Source organism: Camelina sativa, chromosome 11, assembly GCF_000633955.1.
Source record: "Camelina sativa cultivar DH55 chromosome 11, Cs, whole genome shotgun sequence".
NCBI lineage: Eukaryota > Viridiplantae > Streptophyta > Magnoliopsida > Brassicales > Brassicaceae > Camelina > Camelina sativa.
In genome coordinates this window covers 33,613,038-33,631,105 of record NC_025695.1, presented here as the reverse complement: position 1 = coordinate 33,631,105, position 18,068 = coordinate 33,613,038, and the positions used below count along the sequence as shown (strand labels likewise).

The 18,068-nt window shown below is 35.8% G+C and overlaps 2 protein-coding genes and 1 pseudogene across 2 annotated transcripts; all 3 read right to left on the bottom strand.

The window, feature by feature from the left end:
- LOC109127464 lies at positions 123-701 on the bottom strand. The gene has a single exon (XM_019232196.1). It carries the CDS (start codon positions 568-570, stop codon positions 283-285), a length of 288 nt encoding a protein of 95 aa, XP_019087741.1. The 5' UTR covers positions 571-701; the 3' UTR covers positions 123-282.
- Positions 1,843-4,749, bottom strand: LOC104725040. The gene is made up of 9 exons (XM_010443637.2): positions 4,434-4,749; positions 4,237-4,335; positions 3,835-4,121; positions 3,535-3,736; positions 3,254-3,424; positions 3,059-3,159; positions 2,611-2,679; positions 2,482-2,513; positions 1,843-2,393 (listed from the first exon to the last, which is right to left on the bottom strand). Exons 1-9 carry the CDS (start codon positions 4,599-4,601, stop codon positions 2,335-2,337), a joined length of 1,188 nt encoding a protein of 395 aa, XP_010441939.1. The 5' UTR covers positions 4,602-4,749; the 3' UTR covers positions 1,843-2,334.
- Positions 5,612-7,084, bottom strand: LOC104727460 (annotated as a pseudogene).

Genomic DNA, 18,068 nt, shown 5'->3' with positions numbered 1-18,068 from the left:
TTTTTTTTTTTTTGTTTCAAAGCGATTTATATGTATTAGTATTACAGATAAAAGTTTGTTTTTCCCCGTATTATATTTGACAAGAATTTGTTGAATTTAGATAAGAAAAACTAAAGCGTATGAATAGAAACTTCAAGATGTTGCAATTTGGTATGAAAGAAACACACAAAACAAGTTCAAAATATATTTTTTCAGATTGAGAGTAATTTAATTTACATACAAAACATGAAAAGAAAATGACTCTGCATATAGACAATAACGATAAAGTATGTTTATTTAAAATCACCGACGGCGTGACCAACCGTCGTCGAAGTTCAGATGATAACTCCGGAGATCATAACTACACTGAATGTTATTATTATGATCTCTCTTCCGCGACCACCGCAAACGCGATTTAAGCCTCCAAACAAACTGTTTCACGAGAACACTCGGTTTACTACAACACGAGAACGCAAACGCCACAATCGTTCTTTCCTCTGCGTTTCCTACCGCTCCCGAAGCTGTCGTCGAGCTCCCGATTCGCTTTCCCCATCTCCGGAACTGAAGTCTCTTCAAACTCTGTTTGCTCATAGCTCTTGAACTATTGTTTTATCTCTGTCTTTGTGTGTGTGTATGATTTGTGAAGGTAGTGAGAAAGTGTAGCTGTTAAGAAGAAGCAAAGAATGAGATAAGTATTTAAAGAGCTAAATCCGATAGAAAGTGAGAGAGAGAGGCTATGTGGTTTGCAACGTGTGGATTTATAATTCGTGGACTCAAAAGTGTATAGTCAAAGAATAGTCGAAAGTGCATCATTCATTCACAACCATATGTCCAAATATTGTCTAATAATACTATTTATCTACTACTATGAAAAAGCTAACATTATAAAAGTATCTATTTCATCTATTACCACTTTAGTAGACTACCCCGATGACGTATATTTGCACTTTAATTTTATCTTGTAGTGGCTAAACGAAATCATCTATAGGCAAATCATGGTGTTTAGCAAGGATTGAAACGACCCTTTTAACATAAAAAGCATAATGACATAAATTAGTAGATAGATCATCAATATACTAACACATTTTCGTGAAAAATATAAAATAGGGTAAAGTGATTTATGATCAATATGTTAGTAAATAGTCTAAAGTGCATCATTCACCACCATATATCCAAATTTTTGTCTGATACGCTAATATGAAAAGATAATATAATAAAATCAGTTCAATCTATTTCATCATCTATTACCACTTTAATAAACTACCCTGTGACATATTTGAACACTAACATTATGTTGTAGTGGCTAAACGATATCCTCTATAGGCAAAATCATGGTGTCTAGCAAGGTTTTTAAACGACCCTTTAACAATGACATGATGTAATATAGATAGATCATAAATATACTTATCAAATGGTTGATACATAAGATATACATTAAGGATTTAACATACTGCCAAATCTGAATCTAGATTAGCATGAGTGCCATTAGTACAAACAATCTAAATAAAAATTTGTGAAAGTATATTTTGCTCTTCTTTTTTTGTCATGATAAATTTTGCTCTAACAAATTTATATTTAATGAATACTTTCTAGATATGTTTAAAATTTGGTGAGTGTCAGCTCCACATCACAAAGCCTAATTTATGGGTCATAACCCGTCCCAATTTTGGGTGGAAAGAATCAAATACAACTTTTGTGTATCATAAACCAACGGTGAAGCAAAATCTCAACGAGCAAATAATTCCACTTTTGAATCTCCTTTATCAAAAAAGCATCATCTGTTACAAACTCATTGTCAGTTCTTTTGTCTGAAATTTGCTGGAAACATTCAGTTAAAGTGTGATTTGAGTGTCTTCTTCTTTTTCTAATTTCAACCGATCAGTATACACCGTCCATTGCATAAACGAGGACGTGTTAGCATAGATCTTGACGTTGATTGCTTACAAGGATATACCAAAAAGACAAAGATTATATGCCTAAAAAACAGACCCTACGCGTAATAAGTGCTTTCTTGTTTACATGACGTAAAAGCAAAGATACACGAGTCAAAAAGACAAGGACTGATAACAAAATTAAACAAAAGAGAATTCAATTTTAAACATCTAAAAGAAACAAAACAAAAGCAAGGAAGAAATATCTCGAACCAGAAAACAATACATTTCTGGAGGTTTCTTGTTACTTATCCATCATGCTATTTATTGCATCGATCGTGATTTTGTTCTTTCGTGTAATCGCAAACGCAAGATAAATAGCCATAAGACATAGTGACAAAACATCTGCATCAACAACGTGGTCTTACCAAGAAGAAACGAAACTGATCTTCTTTTATTGATCAATGACCATTAGTTATTCTATCTAGTGGCTTCCGCAGATATGGAATACGTACAAGCACCAAACTCTTTCCACGAGCTCACCTAGACGTATTAAGACAATGTTATCAAGGTCATTGCAAAAAATATCACAAGGGAACTTATAAGATTCAAGGGTAGTTGTGTAGCTTACAGTCCTTGTGCTCTTTTTCGCAGCTACAACATCTGCAGAAGAGAAGGACATTGATATATCGGTGTCGGCTTTTAACTGTTTATAGATTCAAGAACAATGTGAAAATGATGTTTAGAGACGAACTTAAACCTTGTTGTTGAGTGGTCAAGTTTCAGATGTTTCTCTATTTCGCCAAAATACTGACCAAACAGAGGTGACCTGTGATACCATAATTCAAAATCTTTTACAAAATGTTATGTTAAACACAAACAAAATACAAAATTTAGCATGTGTATGAATGAATATATCACAAATGAAACAACATGATACATAGCACTTGCATGAGTTTGTTCAGGTGAAAATTTTACTCTTTTAAGTATTGAATATTATGATAGATTCACTTCTATTAGAGAGACATACTTTGATGTTCTATAATTTGCGTTTAAAGCCACTCAATCAAAATTTCATTATCGAATTCTCAACAACCAGAACTACAAAGAGACCATATGAAGCTTTTGACTGGTATTATTTGTAAGCCAGAAAACAGAAGATATAATTAAATTAAATGTCAAATGATAAATTTTACAGTTGAACTTACCATGACGGTATTGCAGCTGCGGCAAAAGCAGAAGGCAATTTCCAGAGGTGATGAAAACGACTCTCTAGTATTTCTGTTAGATACTCGAGAATCTCTTCAACCTATCCAAGAGGAAACCAAGAACGTTGGAAACATGTGTTACCTATATAGCAAATGTCAAGGCACACAATTAAATTGGGATTTGAGAAAATTGACCTTTGAATTCAAAACAATCTCGTTCTGTTTTAAACTTTTAGATCTTTGAAGAAGCAGCTTACATAACTCCTCGTATTGTTCTGACACAGTGACAGATTTGTAGGAAGCTGACATGAAACCTTCGATTAAATAAGTCCACCTGCTTGTTACACATCCTAGTAACAAAAGCTCCTGCCCGCAAGCAGTATCACCACAAGTGTTCCAGTAAGAATGACTAACTTTTCTTATAAACAAAAGAGGACAAAGTTGATACAACTAGTTCAAAAGTCAGATCAACTTACAATCTTTTCGATGAATACAACATCATCATTCTCGGATGACACACGCAGCCTTCTTAACGTTTCTGCCCACTGAGCTTTTGGTGCAGAAAATATCAAGCTTGCTCCAGATACCAATCTTAAAGTTCTCTTACTAAGAAAATAAGATACACCTCTCGATTGCCAGATGTTCCATGTCAAAAGTTCAATAGGCTGTTGTCCCGAGCTACGAAAAAAGAATACAATCACATCAAGCTCATCAACAAGCACAACAAGATTATTTCAATATATAATGCTATCTTGTACTTCAAAAAGCATACATACCCCAACAAAGTTTCATCCTTGTCTTCTCTCTGTAACGACTCTTCTCCCTCAATGTTTTTTTTGTAAAGGATCTCCAAACCATTCTCAAGTGCTGATACGCAAGACACAACAGATTGCCTCTTGCAAAGCTTCCCATCAATTATATCTGTAATACCATCGCCTAATTCGACCCCTGCAACCAGAACAGCTTGGAGTTGTTTATCTTTTAATCCCGAGTTATTCATCAAATGCTCTAATACAAATTCTCTCCCCTTTAAAAGACTATCCGATGACAAGTCCTCCAAACCCTGAAATTTTTCTCCAAAACAAAAACAACAATTCCAGAAAATTAGAATCAAAACCTAAAAAACACAATCTTTGGGAAGACACTGATAAGCAAAAACCTAAAAAAAAAAACACAACCTTTGGGAACAAAGGGTTAGCTTTCATCTCCGATATAGCTTCGTCAAGCTCACTCATAGATTCCCCAAACAGGTCTGAACTAGTTATGCTTCTTACAACCTAAAAAACACGAATCCTCCCATAAACAAAACTAAAGCAATGGAGAAAACAGAAGCTAATATTAACGGAAGAGAGAGTGAGAGAGAGAAAAGGCCAACATTTTCGAAGAAGAGACCCCAATGAAGAGCTTTCTTGCAATTCTCAGCATCCCAATGAGAAGGAACACCAGAAGATTGAAACCCAGATGCTAAAATTAGCAAATCCACAAACCCTTTCAATAGCTTTACGAAATCTTCCTTGGAGATTTCTGGGTAATTCCAAACCATTTTCTTCTTAATTTTGATTCAATTCGAATGAGCGAAACCCTAATTTCACAAAAGCACAAGCGATTTGATCGATCGGCGTGAGGCATGATCTTTATTAGAATCTCCATTGAAAAGCTTTTTTGTGCGTTTGGGTTCTTTCCCGCGCGTTCTCGCCGTCGTGTAGTGTACCCTAGAAGAGATATTCTGATCAATAAAGGTTTCCGTTTTCTAAGTAAGACTTCGTGACGTTTTTGTTTTTGTATTGAAAACCACAAGATGTTTAATAATTTTTTTTTATGAGAAAACGCTAGGATGTGTACGTTAACCGAACTGGACCAGACCTCGTTTATACTACTTACTGATACACAGCAGTCTAGGCGGCCATTTAGACGCTAGGCGCTCAGCAGACGTCTAGATAATCGCCTAAACCGCTTAAAATTACATAAATTTTATTTTAATATTTATTTTTGATTTTTAAATTACATATATTTAAATTATTATGTTTATATATATATATATGCAATTATAAACATTTATATGTTGTTAATATAACTTAAATAAATATATTTTTGTTACTTTGTTTATAATTTATATTTTATTTTATTTTTATAACATATATTTTGATATAATTATATATATATATAATGTTTTATGTTGTAAACGCCTAAACCGTCTAAAAAGGCTTCGACTAAGCGTTTTAGGAGTTAGGCACTGGGTCAACGCCCAGATACTGCCTAACGCTTTCTTGAACACTGCTGATACATATTGGATAATCAATTACACGACTGATATTGTTATAAAACATTATTAATTTCGTATAACATATGAATGTGCTATGAAGATTTCTCAAAATTAATCTTCATTACCACATTGAGTTGATAATTTTTACTTGTTATTTTGTAATATGAAAATATAAAAATATGCAAGTTTGGTTTTATTTATTTTGTCAACTGAACTTATAGTAATTTGAATAAATAATTAGTCTGTTTACGGAGTAGTTAACACTTAACATTAACATGACAAACTCAATTTCAGAGCCCCTTCAACTTATAGTAATTTGAATAAATAATTAGTCTGTTTACGGAGTAGTTTACCTGCAGCTTGTTGTGAATCCCCTGTTGGACAACTCGGTTGCCACATTTCCTCATGCAGCCACACTTGTTCCAACATTCTTTAATGACCTTTCTCTTTAGATTCCCCTTGCACGGTTCCAGAGTTACTTCTTTTTGACCTTTCTCGAAAGGACATTCTTTGCAATACTGCACAATTTGTTTCTGCGGATCACGAGCCTCAGAGATACACTGTTCCAGAAAATCGTTATGTAGGAGGCCATCTACTGTGTATGCAAAGCCATTAAATGCAGTTGCACAACTGCATGCCATTGACGGAGCCAAGCAATCTCCACAGCAAGAGGAACAACATTGGTCATCCCTAATATTCCCAAGAGAAAACTTCACTGCAACATCTTGATACACAAGACTTTGGGCTATGTAACGAAAAACTGGAGGAACCTTGTCGTTGACCTCATTCACCCAAGGAATCTCAATTGTTTCTTTCCCTAGAGTGATGTCCCCGATGCTGCTCATCAATCTCCACTCATCCGCAGAAAGTTGGCATTCAGGAACAACTACTAAACCCATGGAATCATCAACTGAAACGTTTTCAACAACTCCCATATGATCATTACTGCCCTGAGAAGTAAAAGCCATACTTGCTGCAGATTTCTTCAATGCATCAATGTTCGTTGTGACAAATGGCAAGGGTTTTGGCATCTGGTTCGATGAATCTTCCCCTTTGTTGACAGGTCCAGGTAGTAGCTACAGATGTCGTTCATAAAACCAATCACAGAAAAGTTGGGGTCCAGTATTTTGTATAATCGGAGACATTTTTCCTCCATTGCTCTTCGTAGTTCCTCCATAGAAGGTACATGTTGATTTGTTCTTCCAGTTGCAGGAGCAAAACTAAGATTAAGCTTCACCTCGCCCAAAGCAGAAGAAGCTAATTCAAGTGCTGAAGGATCTTCTACGGTTGAAGCTAGCTTCTGCTCACTCAATCTCCCAGCAGTTATAGGAGGAACATCATTGGTAATACCATCAAAAGTACTTACTGCTTCACCAACCATGTCTTCCACATGTCCATTTGTTTTCTCTATTAGAGTAGATATGTATATATGTTTATAAGTATAAGGGTCTCTTTGTAAATATATGAACCCTAGTCTCCCTCGGTTAGTATATATATGTTTGTAACTTCTCTCCCATTTGATATATTGAAATACTCATTACTTATATGGTACCAGAGCAACGATCATAACCTAAAACCTAATTTTTTTTTTTTTTTTTCACGCTGCCTCCCTACAACTCCAAGCAATGGCTACATCCAACAATACCTCTCCCTCCATTAGTGATGTTATCTTAACCTCGACGCAGCCTCTCTTCAACGTCAACACTGCCAATGTCACGAAGCTTACTGAAACCAACTACCTCATGTGGAGTCTGCAGATCCATGCCTTGATCTACTCCTCCACCACCTCCCACATTGACAACGGCTGACTCCACGACACCAAATCCGGACTTTGTCTTCTGGAAACGCCAAGACCGCCTTCTCTACAACGCCTTACTTGGTGCCATGTCGCCTTCCGTACAACCTATGGTGTCACGTGCTCAAACCGTTGCTGAGGTTTGGGAGACTCTTGCTGACACTTTTGCTAAACCGAGTCGTGGCCATGTTCAACAGATCAAGAATCAAATCAAGGTATGGACGAAGGGTGGTAAATCTATTGATGAATATGTTCGTGGTCTTGTTGTTCGCTTTGATGAACTTGCAGTTCTTGGTAAACCACTTGATCACGAAGATCAAATTGAGAAGATCCTTGAAGGTCTTCACGATGATTACAAACCAGTAATTGACCAGATTGAGAGCAAAGATGCTACTCCCACCATCACCGATGTGCATGAGCGACTATGCAACCGTGAATCTCGACTTCTTGCCGCTGCTGCTGCTCAACCTACTCCGTTTCCTGCGTCTGCTAATATCGTTTAACACCGCCAAGCTCACCACAACACCAACAATAACAACAACAACAACTCCAACAGGAACACCAATCGGTTTTCCTCATCTCAGCAGCGACCTAACTATGGTAACTGGTCGCACAACACCAACAACAACAACAGTCACTCCAAGCCATACCTTTGTAAGTGTCAAATCTGCAACGTTCACGGTCCCAGTGCTTGCCGCTGTCCTCAGCTTAACTCGTTTCAGTCTTCATCGCAATGCCAAACCAGTCCCTTCACTCCATGGCAACCTCGGGCTCACATGGCTGTACTCGACAGTGGAGCAACACATCACATAACCTCCAATCTCAACAGCCTCTCCCTTCACCAGCCGTACAATGGTGGTGATGATCTTGTTATTGCTGATGGCTCCACCATGCCTATCTCTCATATCAGTTCAATCTTACTCCCCTCTCAAACTCGCACATTACTATTAGACAAAGTCCTATGTGTTCCAAACATACGCAAGAGTCTTATCTCGGTTTACCGTCTTTGTAATGCTAACCAAGTTTCTGTGGAATTCTTTCCTGCATCCTTTCAGGTGAAGGATCTAAGTACGGGGGTCCCGTTACTCCAAGGTCGGACAACTAACAAGCTGTATGTGTGGCCAGTGAAGAACCCAACCGCTACTGCATTGCTTTCCTCCGCTGGCCCAAAACCCAACCTCTTCTCATGGCACTCTCGTTTAGGCCACCCATCACCTCCTATTCTTAATAATGTTCTTTCAAAGTTTTCTTTACATGTTGCTTCTTCTACTCAAACACCTATGTCTTGTTCTGATTGTCTCAGTAATAAAACTCATAAACTTCTTTTCTCAAACACTACAATCACCTCTACTCGCCCACTTGAATACATATATTCTGATGTTTGGACCTCGCCAATACTTTCTCAAGACAATTTCAAATATTACCTTATTCTTGTAGACCGCTTCACCAGATACACTTGGTTATATCCACTTAAACAAAAATCCGATGTCCACAATGTCTTCACCGCCTACAAAGCTCTTGTTGAGAATCGCTTCCAAACCCGCATTGGTACTCTCTTTACAGATAATGGGGGCGAGTTTGTGGCCTTATGAAGCTTTCTTTCGGCTCACGGCATCTCCCACCTTACCTCACCTCCTCACACTCCTGAACACAATGGCATCTCTGAGAGGAAGCATCGTCATATTGTGGAGACGGGACTAACACTTCTCACCACTGCCTCGGTTCCTAAAGAGTATTGGCCATACGCCTTTGCCACTGTTGTGTTCTTGATCAACAGACTTCCAACTCCTGTTCTTGACATGCAATCACCCTTTCAGAAGCTGTTTAATGTGGCACCGCACTATGAGAAGCTTTGTGTCTTCGGCTGTCTATATTTTCCTTGGCTAAGGCCGTATGCTCCACACAAACTTGCAGACCGATCCCTACGATGTGTCTTTCTTGACTATTCTACAACTCAAAGTGCTTATTATTGTCTACATATACCGACTGGCCGCTTGTACGTCTCCCGCCATGTTCAGTTCGATGAACACGCTTCTTGGCTATCGAATTTAGCATCAGCAAGAAACCTGTAGTCTTCTTCAGGGAACAACTCCCAGTTTTTATCATAAAGGGTGAGAAGGTTCTTCACTAATACTTCCAGAGAAGCTTTCAGATCACGATGAGACTCAAAAAGGAGAAGACTTTTGCCGGAAAAATTAGAAGAAATTACTAAGTAGAAGGACCAAGAAACCAGACATCTACCTAGCCGTAAATGCAAATACACAAGTTGCAGAAAATACTCAGAACTACTAGAGCTTACAGAGAAGCTAGCGCTTACTACCATAATCAATACTTACTAAAGTTTACTAAAGCAAAGTGATAATGAATTGTAAGTGCTTTTATACATTGATTATATCAAGATCATTACAATATATCATCAGATAGCCTCTATATCTACTAAAAGCTACTGGTTTCCACGAGAAAGATAGGCAATGATAAATCTGCATAAGACAAAGAGGGCATACACACATCCCATGATAATTGCAAAAGGCACGTTTATCATTGAGTTCATAGCGGCAAGTGAGGCCAAGCCGCACGGTCCACAGATGACTTCATCCAGAATCTTGTAGAAGAGCAACTACAGTAAAACCTCTATAAAATTTATAATGTTGGGACCAAAACATTTATTAATTTATAGTGATATTAATTTATATATAAATTAATAATAATTATTTTATAGTATAAAGTAATAATTTATAGGTATATTTTTAATTGTTTAATTTTAAAAAATTTATGAATTGAGACAATTTTGTAAAATAAGATTAGAATTTTGGATGTTATAAATTTTATGGTATTAGAATTGAATTTGAAATAATTAAAAAATATTATTGACAATGAATTACAAATATTATAAACAAATTCACTTATACACATGACATAAATATTCAAATTTATGAATAAGAATATCAATTATCGTATTTTAATAGTCTATCAAACTATCAAAATGTAAATGATGCATATTTAGAAATTGAAAACTTTAAAAAAATTTAGCTGTTTTATGAAATGTTATAGAATATTTGATATCATTATAGTTTGAAGATACAACATAACAATTGTTTTATAGATATGAGGTTTCAGAGAAACATACTTTACTATATCGGCATATATATATATATATATGTAAATTTACATGATTATTAATTTATGATATTATTGGGACCATATTTTACATGAGAATTTTAAGAAAATTATTATTTTATTATTTTATCGCATTTTATTATTTTTTACACTGTCCCGACTTGGGACTAGCAAAATTTATTTATTTATAATGTTTATTAATTTATAGAGTATTAATTTATAGAGGTTTTACTGTACAAGCTTCGCTCCAAAATGAAGGTGTACAAAAATAGAGTAGATCATTAAAATCTGTAAGAATTTGTTTCTCATTGCTGTAATTGAGTCGATTTGACCTTCCTCTTTTTTGCCATTGTGCTTATGCTCCTCTACGCTGACTACCAATACTTGGCCCAGTTGGGCAAGTATCCCAATCATGGTACCTGCGGGGAACACATTCTCGATGACTTTTCTGTTACATATAAACTCTAAGATTTTAACCTTCCTCTTTTTTGCCATTGTGCTTATGCTCCTCTACGCTGACTACCAATACTTGGCCCAGTTGGGCAAGTATCCTAATCATGGTACCTGCGGGGAACACATTCTCGATGACTTTTCTGTTACATGTAAACTCTAAGATTTTAACGAACTTTAGAAAAGAAACGAAAGCTTTTAATTTAATATAGACCTACTATAAAATTTAATATATATTAAAACTATATGGCATAATGAGCAAAATGATAGCTATAGATATTATATTTTATATGGAAAATATTAGTATAAAACTATAAATTTATGATTGAAATAGTTAGTGAATTTTATTTTATTTTCTGATTAGTTTTCGTCATCTATCATGTTACTCTTTTGCCAAGTGTTTTATGGTTCACAGATCCTCTTCAATCTTCAAGGAAGGGTTTTATAATTTGGGCCTGGACTTTTATGTTTGGCTTGTTTATTTAGACTTATTTATTTTGGTTTGTTTGTAGGGCTTTGGTCTGTTTGTAATATTGGCTTGTCACATTTGACTTTATATATCATAAATAAAAACAGTTGTGAAAAAAAAAAATATTCATTTGTTATAAGAAGAGGTTTAGGGAATTGTTCTCTTATATATTACTCTATTGCAGAGGATACAACATATATAGCCAAAGATACAATATTAGAGTTTAGGGTTTATATTAATGAGCCTTCATACAACAATATAATCATTCATAAACAACCCGACCCATTTTTTTTTTAATAATAACAATATATAATTAAGCATCCCATACTACTTAATTAAACCAACCAAACCACCATTCATCATTAAACCAACAACAACCAATATGCACAGCGGAAACATACCAACAATACAAAACCAACATATCATCAATACAATAACAATTCTAACCATTCTATCCAACAACCTAACATAACTTTATCCAAGGTTCCCACATCAATAACATAACCATAACACAATAACCGAGACCCTAGCTCATCCTCTTCCTCATCGCCATGATTCCAAGCCACATACCTGCACACCACCAACAACAATTGAGATGCGTAAGTATTATCACAAATACTTAGTGAGGCAATCCTGCCATCTACTGGGCTATACACACAAGCAACTGAGATTCCAATGTTAAGCAACACAAACAACACAACAAACCTGAAAACCAAGCGACAAACAAGTTGGTGTCGATCGACACTGACTCCTACTTGGTGTCGACCGACAACCACCTAGTGTCAATCGACACCGACTCTGCAGACGCGTTCTGCTCGAAGTCGATCATCGAATCTTCGTTTCTAACCATTTCTAATCCGTCCCAAACTCACCCAAAAGCTTCAGGAACCTATGAGAACCATAATACAACCACCACAAGCAAGAAAACACCACAAAAAACATAGAACAAGCAAAACAAAAGAGATCTCAGACTTAGATCAGCCATGGTCATGCACTCACCTCTTTGCAGAAAGTTTCTGACCCAAACTGACGAATCTAACACCTTAGGAAGCTTCTCCTTCGTTCCTAGCTCTAGATCTCCACTCCTCAGGAACAGATCTCTCAAAACCAGCTAAGAATCTCTCCAAAAAGCCTCCAACTCTCAAGAACACTCTTTTCTCTCTAAAAACTATGAAACAGTGACAAAATAACACCTCCCCAAAACCCTTTTCGTCAACTTCCTCTTTAAATACATCGGTTAGGAGCTTCACTTGAACAAAACTGAGCCAAAACGACAATTCAAATCAACCCGATCAAACCAAAATTTATGGTGTCGATCGACACTCCTCTTGGTGTCGATCGACACCCACTCCCAAAATCCCCAATTTGGTTCGCGGATGTTACAATTCCCCCCTAGATGACCAAAATAAACATATAGTCCCAAATGCGCGTATAAGATGTTGCCTCGTTAAAAACCTTACCAGGAAAAACCAGTGGGAAAAACCATGGTTAAGGGAAAAAGAGTGCAGCGCGCTTTTACTCCCCCTCTTGAGTACATCACTTGAAATCTTCGAAATGTCGCAATCCAATATGATGAAGTAACTTCTTGAAGTAGTAGTTGGAAAATGCCTTAGTAAATGGTTCGCCAAATCTTCACTTGAACAAATTTGTAGGACATGTATATCACCGTACATCACCATTCTTCTGCAGGTTATTGGTCTCTTAAATGACTCATCTTGATCATTATCTTCGTCTCTCACGATCTCATCAATGTATGTCAAAGACTTTGAATATGATAGTCTTTCACAATTGGAATCATAATATTCCTTTTTAGGTGTTTATCTTTCGTGTGTTCTTTGTTGTCTCATTAATAAACCTTTCATGGAAAAACCCAATGTGATTAAAACCATGATAATGGAAAAAGAGTACAACCATGCACATGATCGTATTTCTCCCCCTTAAAGCATCATCTTCAGGTTATGCATTATGATCATATATATCATCTATTCGGAACTGTTATAAACGGTGCTTTAGTGTACAAAACTTATATGATCATTATATATTTTCCTGAGTCATTGAACTTCAAGTCATTTGAACCCCTTTCATATAGAAGATCTATTTGAAATTTAAGTCCAATCTTCGTTTACATACAATCTTCCAAACAATAATCTTATACATAGGAGTTATTCATAATCTCCTTGTAAAACATTCTCTTTCAAATCTTCTTCTTAGTATGGTACTACTAGACTATTTTTCTATGTAAGATGAAGTAAGCATCCTGAAATAAAATCTCTTTCATCAGATGCCAAATCTGTAACCTCAAGAAATTTCATGAAATATCTGATCTTATACAATCTGATTTTTCCATCTTTAAGGAGTAATATTTTATCACTGATTATTTCTCCATATATTCATTGGTATATGAAATCTCTACTGGAGATTAGATAACATTTTCATCATCAACATATTTGCACTTGTTCTTGTACCTTTCTTTTAACAAGAACCGCTTGTAATTGCTGAAGAGACAAAAGACACATATAATTTTTCTTTTAACAAGGTTCAACAAAGGCATACGTCCTCAAACTTTCTTGAAAATACTTCTTGAACACAATTGCAATTAGTGTTCAATATCAGATTTACACAACCCTAAGATATTCACTTAGCTTGTTCCTGATTTATTTTCAACCCACTATGAGATCCCTAAGATCAACAACAATGATCTCCACACAGGATTCCCTCATAGAGATAAACTCTCAACCTTTTTTCTCCAAAGGTGTTAAAAGGCATCAAGACTTTTTATTGCTTTTACAATATTCTCGAGAACTATAAAATATTGCTTCTAGCAATATAATTAGCAATATAATTACTTTAAGGGATATCTTTTATAGTTTTAAAACCTTCTAAATAGACTAAATCAAGTCTTGCCTTATTTTCAAACTCATAAGGGATCTAAATAGTTGCCTCCACCATATGAGAGTGCATTTCTCATAATAAATATCAAGTATTTATGAGAATCATTGTACTTCTACACATACTTTATTTCTCATACAGATCCACTTATGTCCTATTCATTTTACACATTCAAGTGTAAGGACTACAAGTCCAAATATTATCTCTTTAAGAGACTTGAACTATTTCATAGTTACTTTTTTAATGATTAACAAAACATTATTTGTGTACATTTTTCAATAAAACTTTTTCTATTAACCGCGGTTTATGATCCTCGATTTTTATCCATAACATCATCAACTCCAACATTGCATGCAAACATATTACGACGTCGATTTGCTTTTTGGTTCCTTTTCTTTCTAGACATGACTCAACTTGTTGAGATTTCCTTTCATTATGATTCTCAGGTACCTGAAACTCTTTCTTACTCATGTCTAAGTCTCTAGATCTTTCTAGAGATTTTTTATAACTCTATGCTTCCTCGTGCCATATTAATTTCTGCTCATTTTCTTTTCCGAGGATGCTTATATTTGGAACCATAAGTATATCACACTTCATGTGATTTTTAGACTTACTAGCTGTTGATCTTATCCTTCTAGGACATTAATATTAATTGGAGCACAGCTGGTATATGTGACTTCTCACAACCATGGTCAGAAAATGGTTCTGGCATGCTTTTATCATCTTTGCTAAACTTCGCCAATAAATTATCTTTTGAAATTATAGCGCACATTTCTCAGTACGAGGATCAAGATAATTTTTTCCAATATAATTCTTTACCAGCTGTTTATTTTATCACCCTCATGTTGGAAAGACTGACTCACTGAAACAACAATCTCTACATCTCCAAATATTCAATCATCAAGAGAGATTTATATCCAACATATTTCCAACATTCTTTCAAATCCCATCTTAATCACTGTGGTGGAGCAACTTAACATGTATAACACATTTAGATGGAATATATCTGGTTTCTGACCCAAACCAATTGTAATGGGGAATACTCATGATAATTTGTTGGCCCGATGCGAATTTGTTGATATATAGAGTCATTTATGTCAATTACTTAGCATGGTTGCACCACCATTGTCAATTAACCAAATACTCTTGCAACCTCAAGATTGCATATTGATAACAAACATATATAGCGGATGATCAGTCCACATTATCTTTTTATATACGTACCATAAAATTGACATTATCCAAATTCATGTGGTCGGTGAAAACCATATAATTGGCTTGCTTTGTAAAGCAGCACACATAACACTAGGAAAACTCTTTAGGTTCTCTAATGAATATTTTCAGAAATTTCTTATTATTCTTTCGCATCACTACTGAACCAGAATGGTTTAACCGGTCATGCCAAACTGTGAGATTTTCATGAAACCTTCTGGTTTATTATAAGCATTTTATCTAGATAATGCATATAATCTCTAAAATACTTTTCTTGTCTTGGGTAATACTTATGATTTCAAAGTATTTTCTTTGCTTATTGTCTCAACATAATTACGTTTCAAATCCTCAAGATTTGGTCTTTCATATGAGTGGTTAAACTCATTTTGGATGTGAACATAATCTTATATTTGTTCCATCACCTCTGTATGTGGGATTCATGAATTCTCCCCCTCGAGATGATGACACTTCATGTCTATCAATCTAGATTAGAATCTCACTCTGTAATTAAAAACATTCTCAAATTGGGTCATGTATTATCACTACAAGAAAACATGGAATTGTCGACTGCAAGTTGCGACTTAAAACATAGTCGCTAAATTTAGCAACTGAATTTCGATTGTTTTGCTACTGAATGGCTACTAAAATGTCGCAGTGTAGTCGCCAATTTGCGACTAATTTGGAGACCAATTTGACAGTCACTAAAAGTTGCAACTAAAGAGCTACTATTTAGCGACTGCTTTATTTAATTTGGGCCTTAACAAAATTTGGGCCGTAACAAAACGGCGAAAGCCCAATTCTTATTCGTTTTCTTCCCCGAACAAACCCTAATTCTTCATTTCTTTTCTCAATTGTTGCTTCTTTTTCAAGACGAAACGATGAATTGTTTCAGACGAAACCTCAAGACCCTAGATCTAAATTCCTCTCAATCGAGAAACCTCCTTGTATCTCTCGATTTTGATGGCTGGAGTAAAGAAAAGAGGAGGAAGAAGAAGAAACCCCTCATATCGAACCTCTGGAACCTCACAAATGGCGAATCAAAGACCCGCCAATCTTCCCAACCAGTATGACTTCACGCCGACGAACCAACGAGACCCAGACACTGATTCTCAGAGAATTCCTGTCCCAATCCTCCAACCTCCAGCGAGACCTACACCTACTTACAGAGACTATCCACCTCCGACAAATCTTTTTAAGAACTCAAGGAACTTTCCTGGAGCATCCCCTTTCAGCGAAGCTCCAATCAAGCGTCCTTTTCCTCAACCTTTCGCCTCTGCAACGAATCCACCAGAATTCTCGAGTGAACTTCGAGAGTCTCCTCAATCTTCAGTCACGAATCATCCTCGAAAGTCTCCTGTACCTCGACAGTCTCCTCAAGTCTCAAATCATCGTCCACCCTCTTCTCAATCTCGAGCAGCCTCTGCATCGCATCACATTTCTCAAGCGCAAAACTCACATGAGGAAGAAGAAGACGAAGCTGATTCTGAGGATGACGGTTTAAGGCAATCAAATCTCCCAGCTGATATACTCGCTTTTTTACATGACATGCTTGTCCAGTCAGGCCGTCAGTTGTATACCACTGTCCTCTCTCCCACATTAGAGCGTGGAACCACTTGGTAAGATTATAATTTTTAGTTGATTATATTGATTAGAATTTTCATTGGATTGATTAGAATTTTTAGGTTTGTTTGTGCTTGGAACACTTGTGTTTGTGTTTGATTAGAATTTTAAGAATTTTGTACTTTCGATTTGTTTATGTTTGAAGGTTTGTTTGTGTTTAATTCTGGTTAATAAATTTAGAATTAACATGTGTCAACATCTAAATGATACAATTGACACGTGTCACGATATTGTTAATGAATAACTTTGACATCAAGCTTTATATAATAAGATATGTGTCTGTTCGGACGAATCAATTAAACATTAAACTCAACATATAATAGTTCATGTTCGATCTAAAACTTTCGGTGAAATTTAAACCAATAGCTCATCAACTATTAAGGTTTTACTAATACCCTTATATACCCATGAAATTTTATTTTTATAAAAGTATGAAAGAGTACTTACTTTAATAAGAGAGATTCGTGTAGGTCATCCAAAACAGAGATAAAATGAACATCCGATGATAATAATTTGTTTGGTCCTCTAGATTAAGTCCATATCAGTTCTGATTGATGAAGAAGGCTTGGTTTTAGAAGAAAGTCCGGTGATGGCTGCTCAGAGGTTTCGGCTAGGGTTTTTTTATTTTTTATTTTAGAATATGTTGATAACGTGTTATAACAAGAGGTATAGAGAATTGTTCTCTTGTATATTAGTCTATTCTATGGTAGAGGATACAACATATATAGAAATACAATATTAAGGTTTAGAGGTTATACTAATGGACTGATAATGGGCATTCATACAACAATATAATCATTCATAACATCTTTGAATTTGTTATTATTTTTGTTTTCCGGGTAAGACACTATTGTTCTTTCCTCCTCAAAAGCCTCCCAAAACATTGTCGTATTAATACGAACCTCTCACGAATAGAGGTGTCAAACGGGCCTCCTACCTGCAGGCCTAGCCCATTTAGTATCATGGCGGGGCGGGCTTGGACATAATCTTTTGTTTCCATGAAATAGTGGGTCTAGCGGATTAGCCCATCACGGGTCGCAGGTTGGAGCTGATTAACCCATTGCGGATTGCAGATTGCGGGTTTACGGGTCGACCCGTCAAAGTCTAAAACCTTTGTTTGAAACTTCTGTTTCACTTAGATTCTTTAAAAGTTTTAGAGTAAAACTTATAATAGAAAACCCTAGACGTAAGAGTG